This window comes from Prorops nasuta, unplaced genomic scaffold (assembly GCF_024137725.1).
Source record: "Prorops nasuta isolate Cenicafe-Biocafe unplaced genomic scaffold, Cenicafe_Pnas_1.2 PNAS00009, whole genome shotgun sequence".
NCBI lineage: Eukaryota > Metazoa > Arthropoda > Insecta > Hymenoptera > Bethylidae > Prorops > Prorops nasuta.
The window spans coordinates 8,355,464-8,377,852 of NW_027116806.1; the positions used below are offsets into that span (position 1 = coordinate 8,355,464).

The 22,389-nt window shown below is 46.7% G+C and overlaps 1 protein-coding gene across 4 annotated transcripts in view; it reads left to right on the plus strand.

Moving 5' to 3' along the window:
• Positions 1–22,389, plus strand: part of mgl (megalin) — a 48,932-nt gene that overhangs the window by 15,209 nt on the left and 11,334 nt on the right. For all 4 annotated transcript variants that reach the window (XM_066732035.1, XM_066732032.1, XM_066732034.1 and 1 more), the window contains exons 2-7: positions 10,297–10,419; positions 12,562–12,693; positions 13,997–14,251; positions 14,441–14,695; positions 14,830–14,946; positions 15,071–22,315. In XM_066732035.1, coding sequence (XP_066588132.1) covers positions 10,323–10,419; positions 12,562–12,693; positions 13,997–14,251; positions 14,441–14,695; positions 14,830–14,946; positions 15,071–22,315 — 8,101 coding nt within the window. In that variant the 5' untranslated portion in view covers positions 10,297–10,322. The remainder of the gene's footprint in view (positions 1–10,296; positions 10,420–12,561; positions 12,694–13,996; positions 14,252–14,440; positions 14,696–14,829; positions 14,947–15,070; positions 22,316–22,389) is intronic.

Consider the following 22,389-nt stretch of genomic DNA (forward strand, 5'->3'; position numbering starts at 1 on the left):
AACAATTCTCCTTATCTTTCGTAGTCTCGCGAATAAATCGCTTCTTCGATTCTCTCGTAATAGCAGCCTTTGTGGTAAACTACTGTTTTCACCTTGGATACGCTGCCGGAACAAATAATTTTGTTTAAAAGCGAGTTGAAGATTCAAGAAGGGGAACAAAGGGCTTTGCTTGTTTTCTTAAGAGAACACACGCGATAAATATTGATAAACGATATCGGGGAAGAAAATGACGCAGTGGTTAGGCTCGACTCGCGCAATCTTGGGACGACGTAAGGACAAACAGAGAGGCTGAGGAAGCCAACGACGGAGCGGAGAGCGGACGGGAGCTCAAACTTGAAGATAGAATCAATTCGAGAGAAAGAAGAAGGGAACGCGCTGGTAAATTAAACAGTTTGATCCTGCTGGAATAGTATATCTATATATATAGGAGTGATCATGTCGCGCGCACAACTCGCAGGTACTCGTTCCTCCCCCTCCTCATCCTCCTCCTCATGGTCCGCGCGGCGCTCGGACTGTACACGTGGCTGCTGCCTTTAAAAGCCGGTCAAACTGCCTGCTGACGCGTATCCTCCTCCTCGCTTGCGCGTCGATCGACTCGAATAGAATCCCCTCCCCCCTCCCTTTGGGTGATAAAGAGAAGAAGATTCGAGGGGGAGGGTAGAGGGTGATGCTCTACGAAAAATTCATCAGTTTCCAGCATCTTCGCTGTACATACATATATATATATAGAAGGTAGCATGTAAGAAAGAGCAAGAGAACTATATATACAGGGAGTCGCGCGACGGTGCAATGGCTCTCGCCTGTTGTCGAAGATAGTCGCAGGTTCGAAGCTGGCAGAACGCTTTGAGGTAAAGTCAGTAGGCGGGCTCGGGTTCATTGACCTGAGCTAGCGGGCGACCGGATAGCGGGACCCGGAGTCCGGAGTGGCTGCCTGTCTGTGTGCCCGAGAGCCCGACTCGCTCGCTTCGCTCGCCTCTCCAATGCTCCCTGCACTGATCGTGCCTCCCTCTATTATATCCCCGATCTACACCTTACACCTTACACGTTTCACTCGCTCGTTCGCTCACTCAACATCCTTCTATCCTCTCTGCTGCCCTACTCAATTTTTTCCACCGTATCATCCGTACAGACCGCTCTAAAGTACTCTCTACGACACTCTATTCTCTCTCTCTCTCTCTCTCTCTCTCTCTCTTGACCAATCCTTCTCGTCGATGATAGCCACCGCCATCTTATTACACATATCATTCATTTACCAATATATTGCATATAAATGCATTTAATAGATATACTCGTCTCTCCTCCTCTTCCGTCCCCGGTTCTCCCAAAAGTCACGGTCGAACTGCCTAGCTTCCTCTTTATTATAACCTGCTATCCTTAGTATTCTACTAAACTTTCAATTTTTCCAGGGAAACATTGTACTTTCCTCATAGACACCGAGCCTATTCCATTTTTGTCATCATTCACGCGTATGTAGATAAGTAGTCGCGTCAGAAAAGTCTATTCTCTTGGATACAAAAGCAGCGTTAATTTTACGCGTTCTTTGCTCTCGACATCATCTTATCCCACTCGATTCTGCTTCCTCTTCAATTTCTGTTATTATTATTATTGTCAGTGCTTATATATATTGCCCTACACGCGCTTATAACCTTCGAGAACGAAAACGCTCGTATATACATGGACCCCTTTATGGGTAGAGTTATAATAATAGAGTTGACAAAATATTCTGAGTATGTAGAAAGAAAAAGAGAGAAAGACGCGTCCCGTAATGGCCATAATATCGCCTGGCTGCTATACCTGCGTATTCTTTCGTATAGTATAACTCACTAAAAGCCAGCTCACACGGTGTACGTTGTTTGCATCGCGGTGCCCTTTGCCAACACCGAGAATGTCAAACTTTGTCTCGCGGATGGAAAAACGTGTATAAATACGCGCACACGTGTTTCCCTCCGTCAGCCTACCTAACTATATATCAATGAAAAATATGCATTCGAGCGTGCGAGCAACATGACAAAATGACGCTACAGGTAACGAGTACTACCTCGTCAAACATATCAAAATAGAGATTCGTGTGGAAGCTCTCGTTCGTATAGTATAGAATAACGTTAATTTAGGTTTGGTCCGTAGGACTCAATTAACGTTAATAGCAAAAAAAAAGAAGAAACGAACTTAGTCATCCCGTTATATCGATAAAAACGTACGAGTGCCGCGTGGGGGATCGAAGAAGAAAATAATAATATTCCTCGCGTGAAAGGAAGGAGCCAGTTCCAAAGTTTCCGCGTGGTACAGCCACTCTGTATACACATGTATATTATAGATACGGTGGATATGCCAGAGTATCGTCGGTTTGAGAAAAAAAGAAAAACATTTGACTGTGTACCTCTCGGATGTGGCGAGTTTGAAATAAATAAAAACCCATTCGCAGCCGCGAGCAGAAAGCAACGATTGTCTGAACGAAAGTGAGTTTAATGGCAGAGCTAGCAGAACTGCGGGAATTTAACGGTTAAAAAAAATAATGGCGAGATGCGAAATTGCGTAGGAAGAAGAAATGCTGTTTCGTTGTTGGATGGAATAAGCGTCTCGTAGCACGAGTACAAAAAGGAAAAAAACCTGCTTGTTCTTCCACGTCCACATTTCTGGCCTATTGTTGCAGTTCGGGAGGAGGGAGGAGGGAGGCAATTTACGGTTAGGGAGGGAGCGACCATTCCAACGTGAAAAACCTTTCAGAATTTTTCCTCCGGTCTGCGCGAACGGCAGAAAAATAATAATGGAAGAAAAAAGTAGAGATGTTTCTCATTGAAGAAGTAAGAAGAATTTCTTGGTCCGTGGACTATAACGCGCAAAGCATAAACGGACTGCTCGAAAGAAAATAAATTCGTCATTGTTTACATATGACCATATCGTATTGCGATCGTTGGTTTCTCCAGAACGTCTTTAGTTCCCACTTATACCTTTCTATTTGTTTACTTGCTCTCGACGTTCGCTAGCTAGCAGAAAGGTCACGAACACACGTACTGCGTTCGGAGAAAATTGGATTCCATTTTCCTTTTAGTAATTGTATAATGCGTTTTTTATCGCTTCTTTTTCATCTAGCAAATGGCGTTTCTAATTCCATCGCGACTCATTGTAATTGCGACTCTTCCGTCCCCGCTGAAGCGAGCGCGGTACACTCTCATCGAGAATTAATCGCGGCGGACCATCAGCCACCTCGCAGTATTTCGTATTAAGTTACATCGAAGAAGAATACATCGCAGGAGCAACGATTGTTCCGCGCGACCACCTAAACAGTATATATATAGCTGCACACAATATTTAGAGACGCTTCATCGAATGGATCGAACGGGGAGCGACGTTTTATTTCTTTAGTTGGAAACGACCGACCAAGAAAAGTGCCGCCGCACTATTATCATTGTTCTTCCGCTGAAACTGTTATATATATCAGTGGAAAAGCGCGGATTTGCTGAAACGTCAAGAACCATCAATTTCACATTCATCGAGTTTTAGCTCGCTCCTGTTCTCATGGGTGAAAGTTGAAGTTTCCCACGAAGGGTGTTATCCTCTCTTGCGAGCAAATCGTCCCGACTCTTCTCGCGTTCTACGGCCACAGCCTGACCCCCTCCCCCCCCCCCCCCCCCCCCCACGTGAATTTTCTTTCTCTTCGCGCCAACTGTTCATTTTCTGCCCGCAATTATAAACGGCGCGCGAGCCCTCTCCAATCTCAATTAAGACCTCTTCCAGATTAAAATCGAATTAGGAGGTTCATCCCCCTCCGGCTGCATCCATTCAATCTTCATTGCAGGAATCAACATTGATTCAATTTTCCTCTCTGCCGCGTTGTAAGAGAAATTTCTAACGCTTCGCTCTAGTCTTTGTCACCACAGTGCGACGAAATTTTGATCCAAGTACACGAAGAGATGCGCGGTGGTATTTTCGATTGATATTAAAAAGACGAAGGTTTAATGCTTTTGTAGATGTGTTGCAAATGGCGCATAACTTTGTATTGGTATGTAGGTAGAGAAGGGACCAGGGGCCAGGGAGCTATAAGTACGAGTATTTTTGTCGAAAATGCGTGCGTTTGGTGTGCTCCGTGCAACATTGCGGGAGTTGGCGATAAATCCGTAGCGTGGTCGGCAATGCTCGAGCTATTGACTCGGCTCTTCTATATATATATATATATATACATACATACAGGTGGTTGCACTTTGGTTTTCGCGCGCGCACGTGCTAAGCTGTAAATGTGCGAAACGCCTACCTCCATGCACGATACGCACCCATCCTTCTCCATTCCATTCTGCAATTTCCACCTTAGTCTTCTCACTCACCGACACTCTTCTCTTGTCTCCACCGTTGGCAGCTGCCAAGAATTCATCGACTAGAAAGGTGCTGAAAGTCTGAAAACGCCTTGACCCAGCCCCATTGCTATCGCGTTCAATCTTGAAAAACTTCTTTCGGTACGACGCGCTATATAGATATATATTCCGAATCTGTCGATTCTCCTTGTCCTTGAGAATCAATCACTGGACTTGTATGACAAACGTACTCGCGACCTTTATAAATGTTTTATTCACAAATTTGGTAAACGAGTTGCTTTTGGAAAATTATAATTTATATTTTTTTAGATTTGATATATGTAGTCCAAGGTAGAACACGAAGAGAAAATAATTTGTCGAATGAAGATATTGGCTAGCAAGGCCTGCACCAGTGGGAAGGGGGGTCAAAGGTCGCCAAAGTCAGCATTGCAGCGCTATACAAGTGGTTACTATTTATATATATACATATAATACAAGGTGATTCGGTAGTATGACATTATTATATCTATCGATATATATATATATATATATAGGAAGCTGCGAGTGTCAGGACGGAATTATCCAATCCCTCGCTTTAGTGCATATATATTAGTTATGACGATAACACGGTTCATTTCTCAGAACTCGTCTCTCCGTGCTCGAACGACCCGGAAGGCTTGGACCACCCGGACTCATGCAGTGCATTCGAGTCTGTGCGTGCGTTAAGAGGAGGGGGGGGGGGGGGGAGATGTTAAACGAATGGAAATTCGATCTGGCGCCATAAAACAATTAGCCAAGCTTTCCCCGAGCTCCCCGGTTCTGCACTCGTTCCGATTACCAATAAGATTTTTCCTGCAGAGTACAAGACCCGACTTGTGAGCGAGCGAGCGAGCGAGCACCAATGAATATCATATTTTTAAAGAGATTTCAAAAATGGTACGCGAACCTGTTGAAGCAGATTTGCGAGAATCCTTGAGACACGTCGATTAAGGCGAGATTGGCTGATTTCCTGTCAGCATTTAGGGCCACGGGCCATGGAATCTTAGTGGGAAGGGGAAAGGAGGGGAGGGGGCTACTGGAGTAAGTGATTGACTGTGACATTTACCGTAGCTGTTGAAGCCGCAGGAGGAGGAGGAGGAGGAGGAGCAGTGGCCGACGTGCGGGGCTGTTCGAATTTTGCGAGGCGGCGACGGCAGCGTGCGCGCGCCACGGTCCCCGTTCCACTGGAAGGTCATTGACCTTAGACGTCATTTCTGTGTCACACCTCGCAATCCTCGATTACGCTCTTGGTGCCAATTATTTCTCTGCGCGCGTCCTCTCCTGTCCTCTCGCTTCGGCTCCATCTCGGGGAAGCTCGAAAGAAAGTTTGGCCGTGCATCAATAATGCGCATGAAGAAGCAGCGGGTCGCTCGGAGGAGACTCGATGGGCTCGCGGACGATTTGAGACGAGCGTTGAAAAAATGATCAGGCGGCAACAGGACTTTGATTAGAAATAAAAAGGGGGATGATGAGATGTACAGCTGGTGCAAGTGTTTAGGAGTATATATATGTGCGCACTGCGTGCCCTATATCCTATGTATATATATATATATATATATCTACTATATACGGCTAATGGAGGTAACGCACGCAAGAACCTTGGGAGCAAAGTGTTTTTCGCATCAGACGCAGATTGGTGCATAGCTGTCGAGAGCAATAAAAATCCTCCGTTGCGATTCTAGGCTGCTCTAGAAAATCTGATAGCGTGGCCTTGCCGACAGTTCTCGGGGCTAATTACATCACTCGGAATCACTGAGACGTCGTCGGATCAATGAACGCCGTGCGACACAAATAAAAGCCCTAGATGCGAGTCGAGCTACTCCCCCCCGCCCCTTGCTCCAATGTGTTGGCCGCACAAATACGCGAGCACAGTATCCACACGAACGATAAAAACGTTGCAGACGAATCCTCAATTGATGCCAGAGTCGAGAGTCTTTAGGCGTTACTCACACCGAGCGCCAAATCGCTCTATATAGCCAGGCTCAAAATCAAAGCTTTAATTTGCCTTGGTTTAAATTCATGAGGGGAAGAGCGAGAAGGTTAGGTCGCGACGATGCCTCCATTTGCCTAGGTTGCCTCCTCAATTGACTCGGATCGAGTCACTCTTAATATCGGTACGCATATATAGGTGAGATTATACATTTTTCGTGCCGACCTTATCCCCCTCCCCCTTTCTTTATTTCTATACGTGTGAAATATTCTTTGAATCGCAGAGCGTATATAGCGCAGTCTTTGGAAAATGAAAAGTTTCGCGAGAGAGGAACTAGATCGCGACAGGATCACCATTTAAGGGCGTCTTGACACTTTCTATGAATGAGCAAATTTCACGTCCCCAACGTGCACTCCTACCTTGGTACACATAGATATATACGATACATCAGTTATAGCACGTAGAAACAGCCGCTGGAAAGAGACGCGTTCGCTCAACCCGACTCGAGTCTTATTCAGCCGCAAAACTCACCTTTTCTACTCGCGCAAGTTACGATAACCATTCTAATAATAGCATCCTCCACTCTGCATACTATACCAGCGAGAAACTAACAAAACGAACGGTAAAGTTTTTTCAACTTTCATCCGCTCTACACCACATTTAATATCATTTTTAACTGCTCCACTCACTTCCATATTGAAATTTCCTAGAAACACGAATGCCTCTCGCCCTTACAATTAAATCAAGCAATTTCCACGATACAAGCTTTAATTTTCTTCCGTTTCTTCGGCAAAGAAAGATTTTTTCGCTTCGAAGAATCGACTCGAATAAAAGTACATCGATGCATGGAGAGGATCTTGGAAGGAGAGCGAGCGAGCGAGGTATAATTAGTGAAAAGTGTTTCGTGAAAAGAATGTATATAGTCAATGGATGTACGTAGATTTTTGAATAGGTGAGTAGTAAAGAGAGTTAATGGGGATTTCATCAGCGGAGGAGAGAAGAGACGAGCGTCGGAGCGGGGAGAGCGCTGTTGGTATACTCTGGAAGCACATAATAGCTATAGGTTGCTCTGCCGCCGTTCTCCTCTCTCTCTCTCTCTCTCTCTCTCTCTCAATGCACATTCTCCGAGCGTTGCGTGCCGTGCTGCTACGGCTCTCCGCGAGAGAGAGAGACTCCTAACTCCATCCACTGGGCTCTCCGGCCGCTCAGCTTAGCAGCGGCGCGGCCCAGCTGGCTCATGGCTGCTGGTGACGCTCTGACGCTGGTCTACCGGCGAAGCTGCGCGCCGGCGACCACCGTACCAGCCTGTGCGACCTGGCACGGCACGCGGGAACACCACACTCACCACACACTACAGACTACAGAGACTACACTACTGCACTCCCAACAGAGTCCCACAACATCCACTCGACCATCTCTTAGCTTGCTCTAGCCTCTTCTTGGCTTCTTGTGTAGCTGTATATATGTATATATCTACTGCACATTGCACTCTGCGAAACGCACCACTTTACCCCGTATTCTAATCCATCGTTCGTTCAACCATCCCCGAACAACCCCCTTTCTCCAATGTTTCTTCATAAATGGATATCATCGAATTACCTCTTTCTCGGTATATTTTTTTTTTACGTCAAGTAGAAGCGAAGAATTCGCTAAATCAAACGTCACTCTCGTTGCAGAGATATATTGCTTTCTCGTCCAAGGACGACGAATCAAGGATCCCTGGCTATAATAGGATAAGCTTCGTTAACGGCTTATAGCGTCTATCGCAAACCTGCGTTTAATAGACCCTCTCAATGTCGTTCTCTCTCCTCTCCCTAGATATCATTGGAGATATACAGAACATGCAAATGATATTGGAATCTCCTTTCATTCCCTACGCGTTCACCAGCGTGTTAAATACTTGTGTAACGATATAATGTATAGGTTATTTTTGGCAAGTTTTCCTCTGATTTGACTGGAAATGATAATGGTCTTTCTTCGAGTGTGTTTAAAGGTCCACTCGTGCTGAGAAATTCTATACTTTTCCTCTCTCCCCCCCTATTAGGAGTTGTCCGGGCCTTGCCGGATTTATTCGAGAACCACCCTGTGCACGTAGGCAGAATGCTAATGCTAATATCCAGATTGCGTTCAACTATACGAACGCCCGTTGGTTGGTTCTGCTCCACTGGGATCAACGAAAGCAACAATATTCCGTAAAACAGACGCGTGATTAAATTTAAACTGTCCATCGAGTCATAAATTTCTCTCTTTCTCTCTCTCTCTCTCTCTCTCTCTCTCGGCTGATAAGAAATTTTCGCTTTGGAATTTAATGATAATTTAATTGATCAAGCGGAAACGATGCAATTTTTCTGCAGCGTCCTCCAATCAATTATTATTTGCTCGGTGGGAATTTCTACTAAACGGATCTGGACTCACGAGAGAAACAGTGCGTTCCTGCTGCCACGTGTTTAAAGCAATACGGAACAAACAATCGCGTATATCTTTGCATATATATACCTAAAACGATCATCTATATTTACCGTATTCTAAAGAATTTTTTATTTCTAAAATTACAGTCTTAGTCGCGTGTGGAAAATTTTATTATAAGTTAATTTACACATGGTTGCAAACAAACAATTTCATAGTGGTTACTACAAAATTGTTATTGAATTAAACACGTGAATTTACAATGAGTATCGTGGCTCGTAAAATTGCCTAGCCATCCTCTTGTAATTATGTAAAAATTCTTCTACTTTGCAGTGGTTGCTGGAAAAAGGAAGCTTTTGTTTTGCACGCGAGCAAGCTTCGCTAATCTAAGCGTTTCCTCCCTAAATTCCTACCGGTTTTTTCCGCCGCTTCCTTACCATATCTTCATTTTTAGTCATTTATCCAACTGTACACGCTGGATATGCTTAAATATTATATACGGCGCGACGTATTTCATGAATTAAATCATCTCCCGCATCGGAAATATCAATTTCGAACCTAATTAGTCTCTCTCTTGAATGGAACGATTTTGCTTATGGAGAGAAAAGCAAGTACGTTCATACATACATTTCGTGACAAGATTAATGGAGCAACTTAAAAATCTCCTTAAAATTAAATATTCACTTGATTTTAAAATTTACAAAAGCTTTTAAACGAAACAAAAATAAGCAAGGCTGTTTGTCTTTATAAACAACGACGCTATAATATATTTAGAAATAAAAGGCGCCGTATGAAAACAACAAAAAACTAAAAATTCGTTTGTCACGAGATGACAATTGATTTTAACAGGAAAAAATCGAGAAAAATATTCAAGTATTTTAATGTTTAACAATGAAGTTAAAAACAGCTGTAACCTGTTTATAAATAAGAGAAGAATGGAAATACTTATAAAACATAAAAAAAAAACTGTAACAGAAAATTTGCCAATTGTAATAAAATAAATTAGGGAAGAGTTTATCGCTTTCCACGTTTCTGAATTAGAGACTCGTGAACCAATAGAGAAGATATACAATAGGTTGTATACTGACAGAACGCCAGCGCGTGCTTCGCAAAAGAAAAATATATATATATATATATAGACTCCCAGTTGACAATGGCTCAACCAAGCACAAGAAAGAGAGAGAGAAGCAAGCATCGTGCGCGCCTAATGGCGAGTCTCGGCTCCTTCCTAACCTGTTGCAGGCTCCGCGAACGCTCGATGAAAGATTGTCGAGCGAGCGAGGGAACGAACAATTTAGAGGCTCTCGACACATTGGTCTGTCGAAATCGAATGCTGCGGCGGAGAAGAGGCTGCAGAGAGGCGAGATTCGGTGCTGGATTCTTTAGCTATGCGCTCAAACTAAAAGACATTGAAAGTATATATATATATATATATATATATACAACATGTAATATAAGGTTGGAGCGTTGGATTAACCAAGCTGGTTGGCTGGCAGGCAGGCAGGCATTGAACCTTTCACCTATCACGCTAGTAATATTGTTCTCGATTCCCCGTGGCCGTGTAATGTGTAAGCGAGCGAGCGAGCAGGCAAGCATCCAATACAAGGAATATTCTATACTATTTCTCTGTTACAGCGGATGGCAGCGGTTGCGGGAGCGGCATGTTCAAATGTCCCGAAGGAAAGTGCATACCGGCCCTTTTGGTGTGCAACTATCAGAAAGACTGCGAGAACGGCGAGGATGAGTTTCAGTCGTGTGGTAAGTATCAGCTCTTGCTCCTCTAAATGTCTTCCATTCTTCAACCCCCTCCCACACTTTCAACCATTTTTATCTCCTCCATGATCTCCCTTCTTAACTATATATATATATATATATATAGGGAGAGAGTATATTGACCAAGCTCTGCACGCTTCTTGATTCTAAACTCATCCTTTTTCGATCCTCCGCTCTGTCGTCATCCTTTCCCGCTCCTTTCAAAACTTTATTATTATACGGATCATCGTTTTATTTCCACAATAACCACGTCCATCCTCCATCTCGACCAGAATCCTCCACGAGGAAAATATCAAGTTTAAGGTAATGCTGGAAAAAATGTAAAAAACTCTCGGGACGCGTGGGTTTTCTTATCGTCATTATGCGGCGAATGTTGCAAGGTAACGCGTAATAACGCATATTTAATTATGCGCAGGAATGCATTACTTAATCGAGACTCTGATTATTATTAAACTCGCTCGGCCGACAAAGAAGGTGACATAGAGGTATATATATCTATGAATAATTTTTCAATCTGTATAAATCTTCGGCTAATCGCGAAGATTTCCGCTATTCGAAGATTCCATTTGTCTCTTGGTTTTTTATTAAGTTTTATTCTATTCTTATTTTCTTTTGCCTCGAGTGCGTTAAACGATTGAAAAGGCGGATAGAGAGGGTGTTTTCAGTGTTTGTAGTTGGTAGCATAAAAGGGAGTCGATCCATTTATGTCGCACGTTCACCACTCGAAATATTAATTCTCCCCAACAAAGACCCACCGCTGCGTCGCGTTCGTTGTGTAAAACGATCGCCAAGGACAATCGCGCGCGTATGGATTTAGCCTATCGGTAGAAGAATTCATATTTTTTCTTTGTAACGAGAGGTTGGAGTATTATTGAGAAAATATCGTAGAGCGAAAGATTGAAAAATACGTGTAGATATAGGGTCGGTTAATAAACTAAGAGGGGGGATAACACAGTACAGGATTTTCTTTTACTCCGAACATGGTTTTGTTAGGTGGTAAGGCGATATATTTCATTATGCACGGTATAGCTTGGAACCGGAAGTAACGCTGACCCTCTTTCAATCCTCGCCGCGCGTACGAAGCACCGATGAAAGCCGCACGGTTAAACCAAACGACATCATTATTTTCTTTATTGGACGAAACTCCTTTTGCTCATTTGCTTGAAATGTGCGGGAGTAAAATTTGATTTTTCCTTTTTTCTCTGCGAAATACATTCGCTTTAATAAAATTATTTATTCTCTAAAATACACTGATATTTCTTCTGTATATCGATATAAATTTATATTTTCTATTTAACCATCGATACGGATTGTTTTTATTAAATATACAGAAAAGAGACGTAAGATTTTAGGAATCGTGTATTCGCGTTTAATCGCATAAGGTTTAATTGTGCAATGGAGAAAAAAGTCAAACTAGGAAGACAAAAGAAGTTCCGCTATAGATCTCCAATTGTGTCGCTATGCGAACTTCCGGCACGCGAGATGGATTTAAGGCCGCCGGAAGGCGAAGCAATTCGAGTGAAAAACGGGACAATTTTTTTCACCCGAACGTATTCCTACTGACACAACCCAATACAAATTCTAGTCTAACATTAATCCCGTGTTTATATACACGCTTTGATCGCTTATTCTTTGTTTCCCCTGTGCAACAACAAGACGAGCAAAACATTCGCGAAAATGATCTCTCTTGATCCTCGTGTTTTCTTCCTCACAATCGAGTCGAAGGTTGACTTTTGAAATATGTATTGGTTTTTTCCTTGCTCCTGCACTACGTAAATACGAGTTAAGGGGAGGACCTAATCTAACTTGACTTTTTTCTTTGTCTGCACAGTGAATGCGTACTACGGCACAGACTAGTTTGGCTACTTTTTATTAACGAGTGAAAATAAGTTTATTGACTATATATAGAGATATAGGTATTAAGACTCCTGGATAGCAATCGCTCGCATATTTATACATCGACGTTTCTCATGTAGCGAATGTTAATGGTTTTTGGTCCATCGAGCAACGAATTAGCGCACCTTGGAGTGTTACGTAATTAACGAATACTAACAAACCACGCTCTGCAATATATATATTGTATAACAACGAAAATTGAATGAAGAATTGCAACGATTGTTTTTTCAGCTCCACCGGACTGCGATCTGGGCCAAATGACGTGCGGACAATATGTATTCAACAAAACGTACTGCATACCTCCACACTACAGATGCGACAAGACCGTGGATTGCGTGGACGGAACCGATGAGGATGGCTGCAGTGAGTATCTCGTTCGAATTTCTTTCTCAGACTCGGTATTCGAGCCATTTGTCTATATACAACGCGTGTGCATTTTTTCCTCGGATGACTGTGCATGTGCTGTCCCGTACAATAGTATCAGCTGTTGCGCTGCAATAGAGAACATGCAAAAATATTTTCTAGCTCGCCGGTATCGACAATAGAGAGATATCTGAACGATGACACCGTTGGTCGATCCCTCGCTAGAATTTCCCTTCAAACAATTCTAGCGTCACTCACTCTCGTTACGTTTCTGCATCATATTGTTTCTTAATTATTGATTTATTATGGTATTTTGCCTTGTGCAACTATATCCGTAACATCGTTAAACGTAATTCTCAGTCAAATGAAACTAATACCCCCCTTTATATATATATAGATTGAGGTTTCCTACGAGTAATATTAGTATTATTGATCGGAAAACAATATGTTATAAATTTATGATACTCGAAGAGGAGATTGAGAGAAATGATTGGCTATTACCGAGACAGAAACTTATCGGCGATCGTCTTAAGGTTGGCTGAATCGAAGCCGGAACTGAGAGTTAGCACTTATGCAGATGAGAAACAGGTTCCTCCAGTTAGAATCGAGTTTGACGGTCAATCCCTTCTTCTCTCTCTCTCTCTCCCCTCTCAAAGACTCGCTGCCCGGAGATTATCCAAGTTTGCTCATTTATATACAAACGAGCTTCTCTCGCGACTATAATGAGAGACGAGGGCTTTCTCACGCGGATCTCCGGAAAATGACGTTGCGCGAGAGGAGGAACCGGATCGCTGATGCACATTCTGGACGTATTGCGATTGACGATCGACGGCGAGCTGCAGCAGCTAGAAGAAGCCACGATCAATTGGTTAAATAACAATTGCACACCGTTCCCTAATTGGCGTTTCTTCTTCTCCCATTTGCCTACGGAAATTCGTTTCTGTCTCGATCAATTTCAATTTAAAAGGTCAGGCTATGACCTCCTCTCTCGCTTTATACCATTTTACATATATATATATATAGGTACGAAATACAAAGGCTTAGCTCGCGAGAGACGAAATCCTATTACGATTATGTAAAATAGAAATCCGCGCTTATATCCCACTTGAAAAATGTTCTTTGATATGCATGCATGTGTGTATAAGGAAATAGTCAGATTTAGAGTGTTAAATATATAATTATTATAGGTTTGTAGGCCAATAAGCGTATATATAAAGAAAAAAAAGCACATTGTTTATACATTCCGAGTAAAATTGTAAAAACAAATTTTAAAAGTTCTTTACTGAAATATTTCTCGATACAGACTACAGAAAGTGCCAGCCGGATGATATCAGGTGCGGCGGAACATCACCGGAGCTTTGCATCCCGAAGGAGAAGAGATGCGACGGATATTTGGACTGTCGCGATGGCAAAGACGAGGAGAGATGCGACAAGAATTTGAAGGCTCCTTGCAGGCTCGACCAATTCCGATGCAATTCCACGCAACGGTGCATCGAACAGAGCGCAAGGTGCAATCACAAGGATGATTGCGGAGACAATAGCGACGAGGAACATTGCAGTTAGTATCTCTCTCTCTCTCTCCTATTTCTTAATAGACCATCCTCCCACCCCTATACATCTTGGACTCATCATTTATCAACTCGAAGATTCTCATTTTCCTGTACGAGCAACGATGTGCTCTAAGACAATAATTTGCAGCAAACCTTTTATTTATCAATTCTAATGGAGTCGCTTGTTTTTTCTTCAGGCTTCCCAGCATGCACGAGCGACCAGTTTCGGTGCGCCAATGCTCTCTGCATACCAATGGCTTATCAGTGCGACGGCTACAGGGACTGCGAGGATGGTTCCGATGAGAAAACTTGCAGAGTAACTGTATGTCCTGGGGACAAGTTTATGTGTCCGAAAGGAGCACCGGGTGGGAAGCCTCTCTGCATCAACAGGTCTCAACTGTGCGATGGAAAAACCGATTGCGAGGATGGGGCTGACGAGGAATCTGCTTGTTGTAAGATCGGATACTTCTTTTCTTCATTTTACTCGCTTTTCTTTTCCTCTCAAACCAATTAAATTGCTGCAAAGCTAGATCGTTTGATTAATACTATATACATATGTTTGTTTGTTTGTTCATGCGGAGTACAGCCAAAACCATGTGTCCTTCGTTGTATTGCACGCAATTGTGTCAAGCTTCGCCTACCGGTGGTGCCTGTTATTGCGAGAAGGGCTTCGTTCTGAGCAATGACTCGAGAACGTGCGTGGGTAAGTGTATATGTACTTTTATATATATATATATATATAGATAAATAGCGGGAGGTTGCCTCGCAGGCGAATCCGTGCAGCGATAATGGTCTCTGACAAGATGATTTTCTCTGATGACATATAGATATAGACGAGTGCAACGAGTGGGGCTACTGCGAGCAGCTCTGCGAGAATATGGAAATGTCGTACAAATGCAGCTGTGCACCAGGATACAAGCTGGAGGAAACGCAAAAATGTCGAGCGGAGAGCGGAGGAGGAACTTTGGAGCTGCTGCTGGCGCAAGATCGTAATGTCTGGAGAATGAGCGCCACTGGTGAAAATAGAAAACTCGTTGCTAACACCACTGGTGCCAGCGGAGTAGATTATTTATATTCGAGGAACATCCTCTTCTGGAGCGACGTGAAGACCAGGAAGATTCACTCGGAGTCCTTGAACGCCTTGGAGCACAACTTCGAGGCCGAGATCTACAACGTGGGCTCCTGGGCACCGGTAGCCATCGCGGTTGACTGGATCGGCGAGAAGCTTTACGTGGTCGACTCGGTTGCTCAGAAGATCGACGTCTTCGAGTTAGATGGACGTTACTTTGGAATCGCACTGGGATCAAACTTGACCAGTCCCGCAGATATCGCTTTGGACCCGACCATCGGGATTATGTTCGTAGCTGATAGTAAACAAGTGTTGAGGGCCAATATGGACGGGACTTCCGCTTATCCCGTAATTTCCGCAACTGCCTACAAGGTCTCCGGAGTGGCCGTCGATATCATAGCCAGAAGAATCTACTGGTGCGACTCTCTCCTCGACTACATTGAGACGGCTGATTACAACGGCGGGAAACGGGTGATGATCCTCAGGGGCTCTCACGTGCCATCACCGACGAGGCTGACGGTCTTCGAGAACAGGGTCTATTGGACGGATAGTACCAAACAAGCGGTCATGAGCGTTGACAAGTTTCAGGGGGAGTACTCGATACAGAACGTGTTGAAGGTGAAGGATGCCAAGGCCATAAAGGCCCTCCACCGACTGGCCCAACCAAGCGTGACCAATCCCTGCGGGAACAACAATGGCGGTTGCCAACACATGTGTATCGTTACGGCTGCCGGTGGCAGGGAGTACGGACTGGGATACAGATGCGCCTGTCTCATCGGCTGGAGATTATCCTCGGATTTGAGGAACTGTAACCTCGTCCAAGAGTTCCTCATGTATTCCCAGCAGAGGTTCATCAAAGGTCGAGTCCTCGATCCTGTAATGGAAGGATTCAGCGACGCCATATTACCGGTGGTATCCAGGAGAGCCAGATTCGTCGGCCTCGACTACGATGCTCACGATCAGTATATATACTACAGCGACGTCCTACAGGATGTGATATACAGGGTGCACCAGAACGCTACGGGACGCGAGATCGTGCTGGCCAGTCAGAACGAGGGTGTCGAGGGTCTCGCGGTGGACTGGGCAGCGAAAAACCTCTACTACATAGACTCCCGGAAGGGCACGCTTAATGTATTGAGCACACGCAATGTCACCTACAGGAGGACGCTGTTGAAGAATCTTAAACGTCCACGCGCCATCGTCATTCACCCGAATCACGGCTTCATCTTCTTCTCGGAGTGGGATCGACCTGCCAACATCAGCAGAGCCCAAGCCGACGGTAACAACCTCATAGTCTTCAAGAATTTGACCCTCGGCTGGCCGAACGGCCTCGCCATTGATTTCACCAAGGACCGACTCTACTGGTGCGACGCCCTGCTCGATCACGTGCAGCATTCCAATCTCGATGGTTCCGACGTCAGAACCGTCAACTCGAGACTGTTCAAGCATCCGTTCTCCATAGCGATTCACGAGCAGTGGATGTACATCACGGATTGGAGGCTGGACGCCATAGTGAGATTGCACAAGGAGACCGGTGAGCAGGAGGCTATCCTCGTGAGGGAACCATCGACCAACCGACTCTACGGCGTCAAGATCTTCAGCAGAGAGATCCAGAGCTTCGAGCAAGATCATCCCTGTGCCATCAACAACGGCGGTTGCGAGAAACTCTGCTTCGCCGTACCTCGGAACAAGAGCGCAAACGGTGATCAGCCGCCGAACAGGAGGTTCCCCGGAAATAGGTTGACCAGGGTCTGTGGCTGTCCTTATGGAGAACGTCTAGAGGCCAACGAGAGGACCTGTTCGGCGGATCCCGAAGCGGAGCCACCGGTCCAGGCCTGTCCCAATTCCTGGGACTTCACCTGTACCAATCAGAGATGCGTGCCTCAGTCCTGGGTCTGCGACGGAGAAAACGATTGTCTGGACAACAGCGACGAGATGCAGAACTGCACCAAGCCAACTTGCGGCAGCAACGAGTTTCAGTGCAAATCCGGACGATGCGTTCCCATGAACTTCAGATGCGATTCCGAGAACGACTGCGGCGACTACAGCGACGAGGCCGGATGTACCAACGTCACCTGCAGCTCCAATCAGTTCACCTGCGAGAACCACCGGTGCATACCGCTCACCTGGAAATGCGACTCCGAGAACGATTGCGGCGACAGCTCCGACGAGGGCGAGTTCTGCGCCGCCAAGACCTGCTCCTACTTCCAGTTCACCTGTCCCCGCTCTGGTCACTGCATCCCCCAGTCCTGGGTCTGCGACGGCGACAACGACTGCTTCGATCATCAGGACGAAATGGACTGCCCACCGGTGAGCTGCCACAACAGCCAATTCACCTGCGCCGACCAGAAGATGTGCGTCCTTGATTCCTACAAGTGCGACGGCATCTCTGACTGCAACGACGGCAGCGACGAACTCAACTGTCCATCACTGGCACCCGACCAATGCAACACTGAGAAACAGTTCCAGTGCGTCAGCTCAGCCATTTGCATCCCTAGGAGCTGGTACTGTGACGGCACTGCTGATTGTCCGGACAAATCCGACGAGCCCGCCTCCTGCGGCGAGCAAAGCTGTCAACAAGGTTATTTCCGCTGTCGGAACGCCAAATGCGTGTTCAAGGCCTACATCTGCGACGGAAAGGACGACTGCGGCGACGGATCAGACGAAGACTCGAGGCTGCACGCCTGTGGTCCACCTCCGTTCAAGTGCCCCGAGTCTCAACAGTGGAAGTGTCCTAACATCACCAACCGATGCGTCAACATGAGCAGCATCTGCGATGGAAAAATGGACTGTCCGAACGGCGCCGATGAGGGACCTGGCTGTGACCTGGCCGAGTGCAAGCACCAGGCTGGTCTCTGCAGCAACACCTGCGTCCAGACGCCTCTTGGCGCTCAGTGCACCTGTCCGAAGGGGGAGGAGCTCGGCAGCGACGGTTACACCTGTCAGGACATCGATGAGTGCGATCCACCTGGTCGATGCTCACAGATTTGCGTCAATACCAAGGGGAGCTACCACTGCGACTGCCTCGAGGGCTACACCCTCGAGAGGGACAAGCGTACCTGCAAGGCCTTCAATCACAGCGCAGCTTTCCTTATTATATCTAACAGACACACTATTCTAGTAGCCGATCTGCAGGACCAAGCCCTCGAGAGGGTACCGATCACCGTTGAGAACGTTGTAGCCACGTCGAGCAACATGCACACCGGAACCATCTTCTGGTCGGACATGAAGCTGAAGAAGATATCTAGACTGGACAGAGGCAGCGATCCTCAGGACGTCATATCGACCGGACTCGATCTAGTGGAAGGCCTCGCCTACGATTGGATCGGTCAGAACCTCTACTGGCTCGATTCCAAGCTCAACACCATCGAGGTATCCAGGGAGAACGGGACCAGCAGATTGGTCCTGGTGAAGGAGAACATCACTCAGCCGCGCGGAATGTGCCTCGATCCCAGTCCGGACGCGCGATGGCTCTTCTGGACCGACTGGGGCGAGAATCCACGAATAGAGAGGATCGGCATGGACGGTACCAACAGATCGACCATCATAAGCACCAAGATATACTGGCCGAACGGACTGGCCCTCGACATCGCCAACAAGAGGATCTACTTTGCCGACAGTAAATTGGACTTCATAGACACCTGCCTGTACGACGGTACCAAGAGGATCCAGGTCCTCGCCAGCTCCCACTACCTCCTACATCCCCATTCGTTAACGCTCTTCGAGGACACCATGTATTGGACCGACAGACAATTGAACAGAGTACTGTCGGCCCACAAGTTCCACGGATCGAACCAGACGGTGGTTTCCCACTTGATATCCCAACCGCTCTCCATTCACGTCCATCATCCAGTTCTTCAGCCAATCTCTCCGAATCCATGCGCAAACGCCAGCTGCGCTCACTTGTGCCTCCTCTCCCCCAGCAAACCTTCGGGCTACAGCTGTAAGTGTCAGGCAGGATTCAAGTTATCGGAAAAGGACGGTGCTTGCGTGGAGGAGGAAACGCCATACCTGATGGTGCTTCGGGGATCGCAAATAGTCGACCTCTCGCTCACTCCGGGCGACACTAAGACCGGCTACATAACGCCTGTCGTTGGTATCGAGAATGGAAGATTCATCGACTACGATCGGCAAAACAGGATAATCTATTGGCTCCAAGGAAAGGAGGGAGACGATGAGAATGGCACGATTTACACGATGCCTTACAGTGGTGGCAATAAGACCGAGTTCCCCAATCCAAACTCTGACACCGGCATCGTCGGCTCGCCCTCGACGATGGCACTCGACTGGCTCGGCAGGAACCTCTTCATCGGTAATAAATACGCCTCGAACATCGAGGCCATAAAACTCGACGGTAAGATCAGATATAGAACCATAGTCCTGGCCAATAACGGCAATAAAACATCGGTGGCCAAGCCGAGATCCATGTGCGTTGATCCATTGGAGGGTCACGTCTTCTGGGTGGACGAAGGAGGCTTCGGGGTACCAGTGAAGGTCGGTAGGGTCGACATGGATGGTACCAATCCATTGATCCTCGTGGAGGACATTGAAAGACTAGAGGCCATAACCATTGACATACCGAGTAAGATGATCTACTACAGCTCGCAGAATCCCACGTTCGTCATGTCGATGAGCACCGACGGACGTAACTCGAGGACCATCCTCTCAGCCGCCAATCACATCGCCCTACCGAAAGCACTGGCCGTCCACGACTCTAGACTCTACCTCCTCGATCCCCTCTACGACAAGATCGAGAGGGTCGACCTGCCCAACGGTGACAATCCTACGACCATAATTGATAACGATTCCGAGCTGAAGACCTTGACGATCTACAAAAAGCGAGCCATCGGATCGCATCCATGCTTCATAAATAACGGAGGATGCGAGCAGATTTGCCTGCCCTCGGCCGGCGGTACCAGAGTCTGCGCCTGTGGATTGGAGTATCGTAAGGCTGGAACCACTAACTGTGCACCGTTTAAAACCTTCGCTGTTGTCACTCAACTCGATGTTGCCAGAGGGTACAGCCTGAAAGACGCCAAAGAGGCTATGGTACCGATCGCTGGTTCGGGTCATCACATTCTTCACGTGGACGTGCATTATCGAGCCAACTGGATCTACTGGGTCGAGTTCAATAGAGGCATTTGGAACGGAATCTTCCGCATCAGACCAAACGGTACGGAACTCCAGCAGATCGTGAAGCAAGGTATAGGCTCCAACGGTATTCGAGGCCTAGCCGTAGACTGGATAGCCGGAAATCTCTACTTCGCCAATGTCTTCCCCCACGACAATTATGTGGAGGTTTGCAGACTGGACGGAAGCTACCGAAAAGTCCTGGTGAAAACTACCACCGACGCACCGAGAGAGCTCGCAGTGAATCCCGTTAAAAGATTGCTCTACTGGATAGATTACGGACAATATCCAAGAATAGGAAAAGCCTTCCTCGACGGCTCCGAGTGGCTGCCAATCGTCACTTCCGGTATCAGCACACCCCGCGATTTAACCATAGATCCCGCTACCCACGACGTCTACTGGGTTGACTCTAAACTCGACATGATACAGAAGGTCTCGTTTTCCGGTACCCATCGACAGATCATACGACGTAACTTGCCTAATCCGATGGGCGTTGCCATCTACGGGAACGAAGTCTACTGGGTTGACAGGAATCTGGCGACCGTCTTCAAGGCCAGCAAGCTAGTCGGCAACACGAGTCTACCGATCCAAGTGAGGACCAATCTTGAGAAACTTCGAGACATCGCCATCTTCGACGAGGCCAGTCAACCGAGCGACCCGAGTAATCCTTGCGCTCGAACTTCAAACGGTGGTTGCGAGCAGCTCTGCTTCGCTTTTCCTCCAGGCAGAGAGGTCAAGGAAGGTCAGCAGCAGCAACCCACCTTCAGATGCGAGTGCGCTACCGGCAAGGTCTCCTCGGACGGCGCCAAGTGCGAGAACGTCGACGAGTTCCTGGTATTCGCCACGAGAACAGAGATAAGGGCCATCAACCTCGATCCACAGAGTACCAATGTACCGTTCAAACCCATCGGTAACCTGACCAACGTCGTCGGGGTCGACTTTGACTATCAGGACAAGAAACTACTGTTCACGCAGATACGACCTTGGGCAAAGATAGCCTGGATGGACGCGGATCGTCCCTCATCCTCGGAGGTCCACACTCTCATCGGCAAAGGCATCAATCCCGAAGGCATCTCTTACGACTGGACGCAGAAGAAGGTCTACTGGACGGACTCGACGAACAACAGCATCTACGCCATGAACATCGATGGCTCCGACCTGGTGATGATCGCTCGCGTCGACAGACCAAGAGCCATCGTGGTCGACCCTTGCAACGGCTCCCTCTACTTCACCGATTGGGGCAGATTCGGTACTTCCGGCAAGATCTTCCGGACCACCATGGCCGGATCGCTGAAGAGGGCCATCATCGACAAGGAGCTGGCTCAACCAAGCGGTCTAGCGATCGACTACGAGGAATATATGCTCTATTGGACCGACGCGGTTCGGGAGAAGATCGAGCGTTCCGATTTGAACGGGAAGAATCGCGAGGTACTGGTAACGGCCACTATATATCCATTCGCCATCACCGTCTTTCGGGAGCACATCTACTGGACGGATCTTCAGCTGAGAGGTGTCTACCGTGCCGAGAAACACACAGGAGCCAATAAATTGGAACTGGTCAAGCGTCTGGAAGACTCGCCGAGGGATCTGCATATATATTCCGCTGGTAGGCAGCAGTGCAAGGTCAATCCTTGCAACATCAACAACGGCGGCTGCGACCAATCTTGTCATCCGGGCGTTAATGGATCAGCCGAGTGCAAGTGCAACGACAACAGCAGGCTCGTCAACGAGGACAGGATGTGCGTCCCGAAGAACGTCACTTGCGAGAGCACTAAATTCGCCTGCAGAAACGGACGCTGCATCTCGAGGATGTGGGCCTGCGACGGGGATGACGATTGTCTCGATGGATCCGACGAGGACACTAATTACTGCTGTAATTATATTATTATTATTGTTATTATGCTTTGATATGCATGCACTATACCCTGTGCACGTTATGATCATACA